The following is a 15,843-nucleotide window of genomic DNA, read 5'->3' as shown; positions in this document are numbered from 1 at the left end:
CCTGGATCCATGTTTTGTGTCTTCTGTCTTACATTGGATTCAAATTTACAGTTTACCTCTTCCTGATAATTTTTCAAACTCTTACTGTTTTTGTTTGTTTTTTGAGAAGGAGTTTCGCTCTTGCTGCCCAGGCTGGAGTGCAATGGCACTATCTTGGCTCATCGCAACCTCTGCTTCTCGGGTTCAAGGGATTCTCCTGCCTTAGCCTCCCGAGTAGCTGGGATTACAGGCATGTGCCACCATGCCCGGCTAATTTTGTACTTTTAGTACAGACAGGATTTCTCCATGTTGGTCAGGCTGGTCTTCAACTCCCAACCTCAGGTGATCCACCCGCCTTGGCCTCTCAAAGTGCTGGCAACACCAAAGTGTTATTTTATTTTATTTTTTTAAAGGCAATCTTGCGTAAATTACTTCACTTGACCCACAGTTCATGTGGTTGTAAATGGGAACCCCACCTCCTACCTATGAAGGATAGATACCATTGGGGTTAAATGAGATGGATGAAAAGTTCAGAGAATAGTGTCCGCCACACAGCAGCTATTAAAAACTGCTAGGTACTCCTTCCTGAAATCGATCTGGGATTCTATGAGAAGGCAGCTGAACAGTATTTAATACAAATCAAGGTTCTAAATGACCTGAAATAAATTCACATACAGTCAGACTGTTGACATGTTAGATCACAAAAAATCTACAGTCACCTGACAACACCATTTCTTATGTGGACTTCTTTTAAACATTTATTAAAAAAGCAAAATGTATGTTCATCTCAAATCTAACAGTTAAAAATGGTGAAGCAATACAAACAATGTGTTACTAGCAGCATCCAGTCGTTAGAATCTCTCACCCTGCTTCTCGGTCTGATCTGTGCAAGCTCAGTCTCTTCTGAGCCTGCAGCTACCTCCATCCCTCATCGTAGTGCAGGCCAAACCAAATTTTATAAAATTAACAATTTAAGGTTAAATAAGCTTAAATAAGGGTGTTAAATACAAGACACTTCATCAAAGCTTCTGTACAAAGATAAACAAATCTGGCATTGTACAAGTGGTTCCGCTGGCTCACAGCACACAGGGAAGTTCTAGTGAGTAAGCAGATTCACTCTCATTTCTTTCCAGCAGAGCAACTATACAAAAGTGAACTAAGAGTTGAAGTGACTACTGACCACTCGGTGAGCCATTTACAAGGCATATGTATCTTTTTTTTGTTTTTAATCAGAACACTGTTAATATTCAGGCACCATTTGTTCCTGCAAATAAATAAGTCTCTAAGGTAACTGCATCTGAACTAGTGTTAAACACAACAGTGCTTTTTTTTTTTTTTAATCACCCCACAAAGCTTTTCCAACTATGTACTATGCCTCCTTTCTTATTGCTATGGTAATGTGGCTGTGGAAATAAAACTACTGTACATCCAAAAAAATAGAGCACCTTTAACATTAAAGTATATGTCTGATTATTTGTTCTCATGTTTATTTTACAATACTAAAGCCCAAACTATGGTAAATTGCTTTACATCTCTACCAGGTCACCTGATATACAGGAAATAAAACTCAACTATCTTCCCTCTTGAGGTAAGCCCAAGCCAGAGCATTGTTTTAGCAGAGTCTAAAAGAAAAAGGTCTCAACTGTCGCCAGGGTTTACATTCATCTTCACACCAGGAGTTACATTCATTCATCTTCACATCGGCGCTGCTCTCTGCCGTGGTTACCGAGAAAGAGTCGAGGCTCCCTATCCTGCTGTGGTGAATGGTGCTACACAGAATGGAACAGCAAAAACATCTACGATTGGTTGAAAGCACACAGAAAAACCACATGTTTGTGACTTCAAAGGGACAAGGGGCATTTCCCAGTGGTCCCTTGATGAGGTGCAGATTGGCTAAGATTTTTTGTCGATGGTGGTGAAAAACCATTCTGTGAATTTCCGCAGCTGAGCTGTCGCGGTCTGGGACTCCTCCTGCAGCCTCATGTTGTCCTGTCTCAGGTGCTGCACTTCTGCTTGGAGAACGGCCTTGTCTTGTTTTTCCTGGTCAGAGTAGAAATAAACTGAGTCATGGAGACTGATCGATACATTCATTCCTCCTAAGCTGGGCTACGAGAATCTTTGATTCTTATTTTTACTTATGTACTTTTTGAGGGGAGAAGGGGTGACTTTCTTTAGTGAGGGGACTTTTCTGATCCTGATTCCTGCTGATGACAAAGGGATGGGAATGAACACTCCACACACCCTGTTCTTTCATCCCACTCTGCTCCCATGGGGTGCTAAGATATCGCCTTTATATAGGAAGGGTGTTCATCATAGTTTATATTACCCTCTATCCAAAAAAGGGAGACTACAGGGAGGTTAAAGGTAATACCCTTTTGACAAATGCACAAAACTTTCTAAGTAGAAAATTGGAATTAGCAGAGCTGTTACATATGTTTATAATAAAATATGTACTTAGGTCTTTCATTCCATCAAGCTTTCCTGCTATACTATATTTCCATAATGACCCTTAAAGTCTGCCATTAAAAACTGTGTAAAAATAATCAAGACTTTCAGAAGAATCACATCTGGAGTTTCCAACATGTAGCAATAAAAAAATGTATAGCAGCAGTTTCAGCTCCCCCCCTGCTGAAAGGGATGCCTTGCCCTAAATGAATAGAGGGGTCACTGTCAGATTGTAACAATCGGTATTTCTGTAACGGGATCTAACTCAACCACTACAGCCACCACATGCCACCCCCAGCACTGTGCAGGAGCACTGAGTGAGGTGAGTGGACGCCCCCACCCTTGGCATGTCTGGTCCTGCCCTCAGGGCTTCCTCATTTCCTGAGCCCTTCCAAGGCCCTCCTCAATACCACCTGCCTGGTCACTGGCCCAAAAGACACTGGTCCTCAGAGGAGGCCTGAATCAGAGCTGACCACTCACTTTGCTGTAAGGAGCAACTGCAGCCCACCCTGGATAGACTCACTTCACTCTAAGAAGCAACTGCAGCCCACCCTGGATACTGACTCTCCCCGGACATTCCTCGCCACGACGCTCAGTCCCAAGACAGTCTGAGTCCCACAGCTCAGCACATCTCTGCTGCGACTCGGCTGCCCACCTCTCCACATCCCTGCAAACCTTTTATTGTGATCCATGGAACTTGGATTCTGCCATGAAGACCTTGTGCACACTCAGTCTCTCCTGAAATTCCTTTCGTCTTTGTGCTCTAAGTGAATCCTGGCTCCCTCCCAAGGACACCGTCCCCAGCAGCTCACTATGGGGGTAGGGCAGGCAGACAGTGCATCCTCTATTGTTCAGGCCAGATCTCCACTCCTTCCTACAATTCCAGCTCCTCTAAAAAACGTGCCATTAGGTCATGAGACCTGCTACCCCTCCTGGCTGCAATTATCTACTGTATCCCCAGTTCCAACCATCATTACGGGAAGATTCTAGAACCTGGTTTGCTCTTTTCTCCCCATCCCACTCCTGTCATCTGTGTTGATGATTTCGAATCCACTGAGATATTCCATCTGACACTCTGGCCGTTCAGCCTCTCCATCGCTTTCTCTCAGTGATCTTCAAACTCCACCCTCCTCAACCCCCACTCCCATGACCACATCCTATACCATGCTATTGTCAATGACTGCACCTCTTCCTAAAAGTTTCAAGTTCCTACTTCTTGACCACCACCTCCAGTCTTTTAAAAATAATTTCTTCAGTATCCACTCCTCCAGTAATGATAGACTCCATCAATCTTATCAATCTTACTCTTATTTTCACTGTCCACCAACACCTCCAACCCAGCCATTCCCCAGCAGTGACATTATTTCTCTTCAACCAGCCTGGACTCCAGGTTCTTTGGTTTATTCATGCCCTGTACACGCCCCAGGGTCCTTGTCTCTCTCTCTCTCTCTCTCTCGTCTTGATTTCCTGTCTAAACTTTAATATTGGCTAAATTCAACTCTCCAACGATTCTACACTTGCAGCTGGAGATAAGGTGACCAGCCATCCCAGCTTGCATGGGACTTTGCCGGTTCTAATATGGAAACTTCCACATCCTAGAAAACTTCTCCATCTCGGGCAAACTGGGACAGCTGGTCACCCAAACTGGGGAAAAAACACACAACCAGGAAAACAGGTATCGCTTTAATTTATGCTCCAAATTCAAATGTGCTTTAGCTTTTTTTTGGCAAGTCTCCCAAATATACCCAGTTGGTTTACGCGCTGTGGTACACCCATATCCTCTATCCACAAAGCTCTTATACTCCTTCCCACCACTCTTAGCTCATGACTAGAAAAAAAAGAAACAATCAGAGAAATTTGCCAACATCTCTGTCTGGACCCTGTGTATGTGAATGAACGTGCGCATATATGAACACACGCATGTGCACACATACTCTGCTCCACTCTGGTAACTATGTATGAGCTGTCCCTACTCCTATCCAAGGCCAGCTCCCTCCTTGTGACTAGATCAGAACTCCACCCACTTGCTCTTCACCCTCATCATAATTTCCCTCCCAACTGAATCCTTTCCTCAACATTCTCACCAGCTACAATTTCTCCCTTCTTCATAAGCCAAACCAAACCATCACAACAAAAACCTTCCTGTGATGCCCTCCCGCTTGCTACCGCACCCCATTCCGTTTCCCTGGACAGCCAACTGGCTCTCCAGCACAGGGCTGATGGAACAGGGCTCAGCCAAGTATTTGTGGGATACAGAATTTAATTTCTTTTGAGGACAGACCATGTGCAGGTTGATGTGTACAGCAGAAGTTCTAAGGGCTGTGAAGCTGATTCAAGACAGGGGACAGGACTCATAGAGACCAGGCTTTCTGGCAGCAATGGACTCCTCTGAGGTCAGCTCATACACAGTTGGCGCAACTGATAACTCACTGAACTAAAAAATGCTGGCTCACCATGCTTCTACTACACACTGAAGATTAGCCACACCAAGGGCTCATCCTCATTTACTCATATCCATTGAGATCCCTGCATCCCAAAATACATCAGCTGCAGGTCAGCAGATGGAGTGAGACCTCAGGAGCATCTGTTTGTATTTATCATTGGTTTTTGTGTAAGGCAGTTTTCTTTCCTGAGTGTCTTCAATTTATCTGTAGTAGTTATAAGGGGCTGATTTTATAAGAGAAACAGTTCTGATTATGCTCTTCCAATTGATTACCTTCCGAAGGTCAGTCTGGAGTTGTCGAAGAATTAATTCCAGCTGATTGACTTTCCCGGTCAGTGGTGATGGAGAACGCTCCCTAGCAAATAAGGATAGAATTAGAAAGATTCAAGAGAGTCAATTGAGCATTTTTGTTGGTCAAGTTTTCACTCGAAAAAATTATTTCATGTGCTTAGAGCCCAGCAAGCAGATACATTATATTATGTCAGAATGGGAAAGTGTCCACATTGCTGATCTAGTGGAAAGCCCATTCTGGGACTTTACTGATTTAAAAAGAGATGCAGAAACGCTATAGATATATGAGTTGGTAGGAAAACAAAAGATATATTATTTAAGTTGGTTTATCCAATGGAGACAAGGAAGACCCAAATGAAGTCCTGGGAACCAGTCAATTTCCCCAATTTGCCTTTCCCTATGATAACAATATTATGAAGCTCGTTACCAATGTGAACATGCAAGTTAATGAAGTTGATTCCAAGTTCTATATTCAGCTCACATAGAAGTTGGAATTAAGAATGGATGACACAGGTAAAGAATACACATTTCACAGGGAATGAACATGTCATGAATATAGGGGAAAGAGTGGGGTGTTCCCAACATATTTCAGTGGAAGGCATGAGGCCGGATCAAGGACCAGGTTCTGGGAGGGGCCATGCCCTGGGCTGGTGAGCATGTGCAGTCTGGCAGGTGGAAGGCCAATTGGCGAGTTATCCCTGCATGGTGCTGTTGCAGTAATTTGGCAGCAGACGCTGACCTTGAGGCCTCTTCTTGCCCTCTCTGACAATGAGGCTCGTCACCGTGGGCACAGGGTCACAAGTCTTGGCAGGCAGGGTGTGCCCATGGAGCAGAGTGGTCATGCAGCCAAGAGCGGTCTCCCACAGCAGGGCAGGGGGCCAAGTAGTCCCACTCAGTCCCTTCTCTGGATTCTTCAGGACTGGGAAAGGGCACGGTGCAATATGGTCGCCTGCCTGGCTCAGGGTTAGTCGGTTAGCCGAATCTTGGCTAATCATGCCTGGAATAGCAGGAGGGAGGGGTCCACAGGGGCTCACATACCCAGTTGTGTCCATGAACTCTTTGCCACTGCCTGGATCTACACATAAGGGCAGCTCTTGGGCCCCTTCCAGGTCCTGCCCATGCTGCATATCTGTCAGGGTGCAGAAGGATGCCACCCTCTGGTCTGGGGAGGGGAGAAACACACACAGAAAGAAGGGTTAGTAATCAATGCAAGGCAATGTTTCTTTGTGGAAATGCAATAGCTAAATAAAATCTTTTCCCCCCTTCAAACCAGTTACTGCCTTGTTTTGGAGCAAAACAAAGAAAAACAAATTCAGGCAAGCTTCTGAGAAGGAGAAAGCATGGAGATTGGCTGTCCTCCTACTGGGCTGTATGGCCTATGCACATAACAGCCATGGGGACAATTAGCAGACACTGGATTTGCTACAGCCAATTTGCTTTCTTCTTTCCACATCCCAAGAAATGCCAAAGCTGCTGGCTATGCATGAAATAATAGTTGGATAATGACTCGACTGACAGAACCAAGGAGAGGGACCTCTCTCTCAAGTTCTCCCCAAACCCGGAGAAGGTTCTGGAGACAGAACAGCCAGGACACATGTCCTGCTGTGCACCCCCAACCCTCAGGGCGTGAATAACCATGCAGACGTGCAGACACATGAAATATACAGAAAAGGTTACAGGATATCAGGAGCCAACGAGCAGCCCCAGACAATCACCTAGATAGGACGTGTGGTGACAGAGCAGCCCCAGTTCTTCATCTGAGTCAAGACCTGAAATAAGATTTAGAATTTTCCTATGAACAGGAGTATCTCTCTATACTTGAGAATCTCGGGGGCCCATAAAATGCGGTTGTGTGAAGTACAGTGTGTGTGTGTGATGGACCAGGGGAAACCCTTGAGAGCCAATATCATGTAACTCCAATGCAATGAGATGACACATTTCATGTTTTCACTGTTGGTTGGAAGCGGGGCTGTAGGGTACAACAAAGACATGTGGTATGCCATACACACATGGATCCAACCATGAGCATACACAACTGTGGGCTTACTTAAATGACTCACTCCACAAATCCAAAGAGAGTGGTGGTAAGAGAGATTAGCTAAGTAATCTCACTAGAAACCCTTAAAGGAAGATCTGAGGGGCTCAGTATGTATAGCAGTAGCACCAATGATCAGTATGACTACAATGCCTTATCTTAGCACAAGGACATTTTTATTCTTGGCACTAGGAACTTAACATTCAATGTTTTAAGAGGTCGGAAGGAAAGGGAATAGAATAGTCTTAAGAATGGGTGCCAGACTGGCCCGGCTCCGGGGGCTGAGCACTGACCAAGAACAGCAATCCAGAAATGCTGAATGGCATGCAGGAAAATATTCTGTTTTTGAACCACGTGGAAGTGAGAACCTCACAATCTATTCCATGATCACTTCACCCTCATTCCCTGGAGTCTCTCTGCTTGGTTTCTGAGCACACGTATGTATCTACAGTAGGAATCTGAGGTATACAGCAGGCGTGTTAGTGCTGTGGCAGTCCTTTTCCTATGAATTGGTTAATGCTGGAGAGACTGCACTTGGATCCGTGTCGGGGGTGCTCCGCTCTTAATTTACCCCACTCTGCCTCCCTCTGGCTGCTGGACAAGCCTCCTAATGAGGCTACCTGCTTGTTTGCTTCATGGCAGGTAATACACTTCCAGTTAATTAAAAAGGATGGTCACATTGAAGCTGCCAGGAACATATGAAGGAAAGCCAAGGCTGTAGGCTGTGGCCATGGTGCTGAAAGCACCGTCAGTGCCCTGACAGAGGCCTGGGCCCTCCTGAGTGCACCCAGCTACTGACTGCATTAAGAGTTTTCCATCCATGTGGCTCCATTTGCTAACACACCTGCCCTAGGCAGGCAGATGTCTTTCAACTAGTTCTGTAAAGCTCCACACATCGAATCTTCCATAAGATGATAAACATTCTATAACTATACATTCCTGAGCATCATGTTACCAATTTGGTACTGCATAGTAGGCTTTTTGCATTAAGTAATTTGCTATTTAATTAAGATCAACAACATAATTGGGGCCCTGCCAACTTCTACATATGATGTGACGTGCACAGCAGAGCTGGGGGCAGAATCCTGGCTGGGCTTGAGCTGCTCTAGGGGCTGGGTGGGGAGGTCTGGGCTGCAGTGGTGTCCAACATAACCCTCTGTTCTGTAAAGAGCCCAGAATATGGGAACACATCACATTTTAAAAAATTTTTAGGAGATATATTTTTATTCCATAGTGACTTTACTGACCAGAAAAGGAATGGAAAAGAAAATGGATAAAAATTTGTCTAACTCTTTAGGAGTTTCATTGACTCATCCTCGTTTTATGCAAGCCAGTGATAATTCAGTTACGTTTCTTTCTCAATGTATTTGGGTCTGGTGGTCAAGTCTAAATACATGGATGAACATGCCTTAGCTTCCTTCAACTGTTTTTACCTTAATTGATAAAATACCCACATATTTAACAGAAACAGAATTTCCTACAGGCAGTCATTCAGACATCCCCTAGGGAGAAACAGGGTCCTACTGGTCAGGAGGCAAGAAGCCAAAACTAGAGTTTTGCCAGCAATGTAATTTCACAAACAGGATTTCACTTTCGAATTGAAAAGCTTGGGAGGCTGAAATGCAAAGAGGATGCTATTTGATTAAGTACAGACACCAAACTACTTTATAAAATAGCTAATCTTAGAGACAGTTTCCAGTGGAAGCTTTATGCCCCTTCAGCTTATTTCTGATGATAAATATTCAATAATCAAGCAATTACTGAGATAGAATCAAATGGCACCAACAAAACCATCAGAAAAGACAGGCGCAAGAGTAGGAGCTTCATGTACGTGGTCACGGTTGGTACAGATCCAATCACCCACACTCCACACGTGGAGCCTCTTCGGTTTTCTTTCCCGTGAGAGCAGATCTGGCTAAGGTGGAACGCTGGGCATGGCTGACACACAAAACAATCCATCCTTTAAAATAATCTTTTAAAAAACCTTATTTCAATGTCAGTTTCTTATTTTTAGTGCATTTAGCACTAAACAAGAAGATGAATAGTCAACAGGCTATTCCAAATCCTAGAGCCAAGATGGCAAAACAGATGACTGCAAGTCACTCCCATGACCCCGTCTAGGATGCCTGCAGCACCAGGAACATAAGGCCAAGGCTGGATTGGCGGGGGTGAATGGTCTGATCAACATGTCATGTCTGTTGAACATAAGGCCAAGGCTGGATTGGTGGGGGTGAATGGTCTGATCAACGTGTTATGTCTGTCCAACATAAGGCCAAGGCTGGACTGGTGGGGGTGAATGGTCTGATCAATGCGTCATGTCTGTTGAGGGTGAGGAATAGGACAATAGTGCCTGCCCCAGATACATGCCAAATGGGACATCCAAGTAGGAGGCTAGTTGAAATTAAACCTATTTCCACAAATAAAGCTGTTCCAATATGTCTTTGTTAGAACTGCAAACTAAAGACAAAGTAAGGTTTTGTAGCTACATGTAGAAAATCAAAAGTTTTGATTCTGACACCTGTGCTTATTGCATTGCAGAAAACTGACTTAACTGGCCACTAGAAAAGGAAAAAAGGCTGCACTGTACTGTTTTCCACCTAAAATTCTCTGGTTTAGACTTTTGGAAGCCCATCCATGCATGTAGAAAGATAATGGTCTAGTATCTGCCTATGAGTAATTAACAAGAAAAAGTCCTGAAATTATTCTTTATTTAAGAAACAACTACTGCATTGGCCTGAAACCATTTCAATTTACTTTTGAGATAATTTAAATGGATTTACTATTCCAAATTTGACTTTGCATTTTTCATCCATGTGGTAGTCATTTTTCTTTCCATTTTTTTTTTCACTAATTATGTTACCACTAGGAGTTACTCAGTAAGTCACATTTTGTTTATACTTGCATACACACACTCTCTCATACACACAGTGGTCAAATATCAATAACTGTAACAACTTTATCAACTTTAAGCTGAAGCTTCATAACAGAAAAAGTTCTCATCATAAAAAGGGATGTTTATTATGCTCTGTTTAAGAAACCAAGGGCCTAAAGAACACAACAAATTAAAGATACAGACTTTGAATTTTTGGAAAATACGGTTATGTGGAGCATTTCATTGCCACAGTGGTGCCTGGAATGTGAATTGTTAACAATGCATGTGTCTTTCACATTGATATTTGCACAGGAGCACACACACGTCCATGCTCCCAAACAGCTATGGGAAGATGGCGATCTCTACCACCAACTGGGGAAGTCTGGAAACCTAGGAGGACAGGCCTTCGTGGGGCAGCAACATGGAATCCAGAGTCTAAGATCACTAGTTGGTGATTTTACCTCTGAAGCCTATGTTCACTGAAAACAACATTATCCATTCAACAAATGCTAAAAACACACCAACTGCCTCTTTCTGATATTCTGATGAATGAGAGCTACTCAAAATCCTAGAGCTTTTGAAGAGACTCCACTTCCCTTCCCCAGCTTCACTGTTTGACCCATAGCCAGGTTTTCTGGTCGGGTTTGTTCCCATTACCATGTTTAATGGGGGACGAAAGCCATTATATACATTATCAGGTACCCCCAAACTTGACATGATTCTACGTAACAAAGGGTATGATAAGCACTGCAGGGTGGCAGAACTATGATCTTATTACTAGACAGACCACCAATTTCACTTAGGAATTCTGACATGTAAGAAGGACATGTCTTGCCCTCCAACAAACAAAATAACTGCATACATTAAAACAAAGTCTAAAATGTGACTCCGCCAGCTTTTCAAACTTGACCTTACAGCATGGGGGAGGCACAGGGCATCCAACTTACTTTTGCCTTCTTAGACCTATGAAGGACTGTTTTTTTTTTTTTAAACTGTTTGGGTAGAGATATGTTATTTGATCACTTATTAATTTTTTTAAATGCACAATATTTTTCTATTGGAAGCTTTTTAATTCTTTTTAATAACTTTCTGTCAGCAAATTCTCAGGAATTAGATTTCTGGTTAAAAGGTGGGTACAGTTTTCTGGCACTAGTAACATATTATCATATTGCTGAACAAAAAGATGGATCACTTCATAATCTTTATAATGATACCAGCTGTGAGTATTCTTCATAGCTTCCTAGAGTTATTGTATCATTTTTCATATTCAAAAAGTGTGAGCTGGTAACTCATTATTCTTTAAATTTACATGTGTGGTTGAACATTTTTCACCTTCTTATTTATTGTGCATTTGTCTTTTGTGAAATTTATATTCACATTCCTTGACCATTTGTTTACTGTGGGTTTGGTGTTTTTTTGCTGGGTAAGTTCCTTTACGTACTTTAGGTATCCTGGTTTTACCTATCACATTCTTTAGAAATCTTTTCCTAAAGTCCAATATTTCCTCTTTTATTTTAATATTCTCTTTCAGGCTCCCATAATTCTAAATATTTAAATACCTTTATCTGACCATATTACATTCTATATGTTCTCTCACTACTCCATAATTAAAGCATAATCTTGCTTCCAAAACCACAATCTTACTTTTACTTTTTCTAAAATTGACTTTTTAAATACCTAAATCCAAATGGAATACATAAATTCCTTACCCATGTAACTCTTATATTCAGATTTCTGTCTGAGCTCTTAATTTTTCTTCAAAAATTCTTATCCCTATTTTTGAATTATGCTATTTTAATTATTATTAAGTTATAATAGATCTTTTGGTTGAATATCATTTGCCTATTTTCCAAATGGAGGCAAATTTAGTTTTTCAACTATTTTTCTTGAAATTGCATTAACTCTACAAGTTAATTCAGGAAGCACCATCATCTTTACTATGAAGCTTTCTATCCATTTCTAGTCTTACATATTAAGACTTTTCAGATATTAAAGCGTTCCTTGGAATTCTCTCATATTTCCGATGGTTTACTTCTCAAAGAACATGTTAATTCAATCTTACTGATATTTCTAAGGTGTCTTGTGACTATTACAGTGGAAAGCTGTCTCCAAAGACAGCTGCCAACAACTCCTCCCTGTGTGCACCTGCCATCAAGAGGCAGAGGTAGAGTCTATGTTGCACCCCTGGAATACCGGCCTTGTGAACTACTTTGGCCTAAATAGAATGTGGTGAATATAATGTTCTGGGACATTCAAAACCAGGCCTTAAGACATCACAGAGCTTCTGCTTTTGCTCTTCTAATTCCTTAAGCCCCCATGTGAATAAATACAACTACTCTGCTGAAGGCAGGGGTCCCACTAGGCCTCAGCCATTCCAGACACAGACAGGTGAGTGAAATCTCCTTAATGCTCCAGATCCAGCTGAGCTGCAGCTGCGTGCAGCTGCCTGAGTGACCCCAGCTAAGATCACATGGAGCAGAAGAACCACCCAGCTGAGCCTAGTCAACCCAGAGAATCATAAGAAATAATAAGCTATTGTTGTTTTTAGCCATAAATGTTGGGGGTGGTTTGTTACACAGCAATAGGTAACTGAAAAAATTAATAACACTTTGAAATTATACTTATAAAAATATATTTCAAAATATCTAATTACTTTACCTATTTTATAATCTCTAATTAAACTTCATTTTGATCTTTTGTATTTTCTATGTATAATACCCTATCTAAATTTCTTTTATCTCCAACATTTATCCCTTTTTTTCTTTGCATTCCTTGTTTAAATGTCAAAGATTCCAGTATAAAAATTAAAGGGCACGGTCTCAAAGAGTACACTTGCTTAGTTTCTGGACATAAGCAATCTGCTTATAAACATTTTCTATTAAGTACTATGTAACCATTTGAAATAAAGTAGATATTAGTCTTTGGGGGTATCTCTCAAATCTTAATTTTTGAAGAAATAGGTTCTAATTCTATTAGATATACTTTTTTGGGACAAATTGATATAGCTTTTAATTACTTCACCTACTGTAACTTTTTAATTAAAGTTTTTCTTTTATTAAACTAAACTCTTGCCAATAACAATGAATAATCTTTTCAATTTACTACTGAATTTCATCTAAGTTTTCTCATACTAATATTAAAGACTGAGATTGTCTTATAATTATCTTTCCTGTGTGTACGTGTTTATCAGGAAAGAATCCTTTCATGCAAGAAGGCTGCTTCTGAATTTCAAAATATATATATATATATATACGCAAGGGCATCATTACTCTTTGAAACTCTGAAAACAATTAACTGTAAACTTATTATTTTCAGGTAATATATTTGGTATTTGGGGATATTCCTGGGTGACTTTTTCAATGCCTTCCACACCTGGGCCTTTGACCGTTTCTTATGCTCCCTGCAACGTTTTCTTGCAAGAAATAATCTAAGTACCTTAACCACCAAATGTATTCCTATATAGCTACTTGACGTTCCTTAGTAATTAAAAAAATCTCTATGTCTCTTTTTTAAAATGTCACCCAGAGAACATATTAATTAGAAAATATAGAGGACTGAGATCCACTTGGGGCCAGAAGCTGGGTGGTATACCAGTATTTTGTGCAGAAGGAACCAGCCAAGTAGCCTGCCAACGTTTGCAGAAAATTAAGTGATCAAGTGCATCATCTTATACCATTAAAGACAGAAAAGAAATTTTCTGGGTAAATAAAGAGCCCCACAACTGGGATCAGCCAAGGTGGGCAGGCAGTGTGTATGTGCTACAGTGAATTAAGGAGGGTGTTCTGAGCTTGCATCTCTAGATTGTCCTTTGACAGGTTTCCTTCTGCCTCTACAGCTAATACTGTACATTTACATATTTAGATTTACAGGAAACCAAGTTCTTTAGTAAGGACAGGGTCTCGTCTTGACCAGATTTTATGGTTCAGGCTGGCCTGGTTTGCATTATGGTGGGGAGTGCAAGACCCCAAAAGATCACGAGGTCTCCATAATCCAAGCCAGGGAGAGGTAATAACATTCCTATCCTAGAGGTATCTGGGGTTTGAGGGGTAAGGCAGAACCCACTGTCCTCTGCAGGGAGATGGCACAGTTCTGCACAGGTCATTTTGGTCCCACTGTCTTCTTCTCATGTTAACTTAACCTCCTTTCTAACATGGTTCATTTGTACTTTTTTATATTTTGGATCAAATTTGCTACTGGTTTATCAATATTCAAAGAAAAACTGAGGTTGTTAGTTTTATTTATAAATTGCAGTGTAATTTCAATTGCCAGTTGCTTTTTTTTTTTACAACTTACTTCATTCCTTTTCTTTGTGTGTTTTTCTTTCACAGTTTTTGTGGAATCTTTTTAAGTACAGTTAAGTTAGTTAATTTTCCCTTTTCTTCCATTGAAATAAATGCTTCTGAAACATATTTTTCTTTAAAAGTTACCCTCTCTCTGGGTGTAGTCCAGATTTACAAAGCATCTTTTTCATGATCCTAAAAAAATTGCTCTTGTCATATTCATTAATTCTTCCCAGCATAATTATTATTACAGTAACATTTACAACTTTCTAAATGGTCAGATTTTTGTGTTTTGCTTCTCTTTTTCTTATTTAATTCTATTATCACTGCCTTATGGTCAGCAATGTGGTCTGGAAACACGCCTCCTTTTTGGAGGGAGCTTACTGAGTCCTTGTGCACAGAATACCTGACTCTCACCCACAACTATACCGTTTATTATGGTCCTTGCACGAATAGAGTTTAAACATTTAAGTAGTCATGATTTGACAGCTTAATTTGGTGCCTCTGCTCTAAATTGGTATAGTATAGTGGTATAGCAAAATCTAAATTCTTAAATTCGCGTCCAATGTCAACTTTAGCCCTTAAATGAAGGTGAACATATCATATGCCAAAATGTGTAGCATAAACGAGGTAGACCAATGGGGGAGAGGCAAGTCTGCCAGGGATCAATTACACTATTGGATTTTATAGGGATCATGGGATCTCAATCCAATAGGCAGGTAAATTCCATTTTCCAAGCCTATTTTCAGATATACTAACTGAAATAGGGGCACAGGATTATTCCAGGGAAGTCTGAGGCAATAAGCCTTTTGAACTGCCTTTGTTAGTTTGCAGCAATAACATAAACAAGTACATGGACATGTTTTGGGTTATCTTTTCTTTATAATGTTTACTCTAGCTCAGAAATGGCCTTGAGAACTGGTACAAAAAGATAAAGTTATGAGCAGGGCAACTGGGTTATCTACCTGAAGACATTTCTCTTTAAAAGTGCTAAGGAGATTGATCACGCTCATCACCACCATGCAACTCACGAGACAGGGGAGCAGGTCACTGGGATACAACCTGAGGCAACGCTGATACAAGGGAACCTGATTAGCCAAAGGAGGTACACATACTCAACCGAATTTTCATAAGCTGGCTACTATCTCACCATGACATGCCACCCTATGGAGCAGCATCAAAAATTAAACACAGCATTAACTCCTTCCACATTATTTTATCTATCAATGTTAGAGGTCAATGCTAACTCCTCCCACATTATTTTATCTATCAATGTTAGGGGTCAGTGGTAACTCCTTCCACATTATTTTATCAATGTTAAAGCTCAGATAACCAAAGTCTTCTCCTTTGGCAAAGAGAATATTACATTATTTTCTGTTTAATTTGGGCATTCATGTACCTGAGGGCACTGGCTAGGGAGAATTTCCATGTCATACTTTTTCCCTTCTGTGCCAACTACCACCCATACTCTTACTTCAGCTTAGAAATACTTGTTGAT

General features: G+C 41.1%; 1 protein-coding gene across 6 annotated transcripts in view; it reads right to left on the bottom strand.

The window, feature by feature from the left end:
- Window positions 1-710: 710 nt before the first annotated feature.
- SIPA1L2 (signal induced proliferation associated 1 like 2) overlaps window positions 711-15,843 on the bottom strand; it is a 234,414-nt gene continuing 219,281 nt past the window's right edge. For 3 of the 6 annotated variants that reach the window (XM_016941012.4, XM_016941027.4, XM_063790526.1), the window contains exons 20-23: window positions 6,874-6,927; window positions 6,197-6,320; window positions 5,141-5,222; window positions 711-2,019 (exon numbers count right to left, since the gene is read on the bottom strand). In XM_016941012.4, coding sequence (XP_016796501.1) covers window positions 1,873-2,019; window positions 5,141-5,222; window positions 6,197-6,320; window positions 6,874-6,927 — 407 coding nt within the window. In that variant the 3' untranslated portion in view covers window positions 711-1,872. The remainder of the gene's footprint in view (window positions 2,020-5,140; window positions 5,223-6,196; window positions 6,321-6,873; window positions 6,928-15,843) is intronic. The other 3 variants (XM_063790534.1, XM_016941031.4, XM_054660264.2) reach the window with 1 other exon arrangement.

This window comes from Pan troglodytes, chromosome 1 (genome assembly GCF_028858775.2).
Source record: "Pan troglodytes isolate AG18354 chromosome 1, NHGRI_mPanTro3-v2.0_pri, whole genome shotgun sequence".
Lineage (NCBI taxonomy): Eukaryota > Metazoa > Chordata > Mammalia > Primates > Hominidae > Pan > Pan troglodytes.
This window is presented reverse-complemented; position numbering and strand designations above follow the sequence as displayed.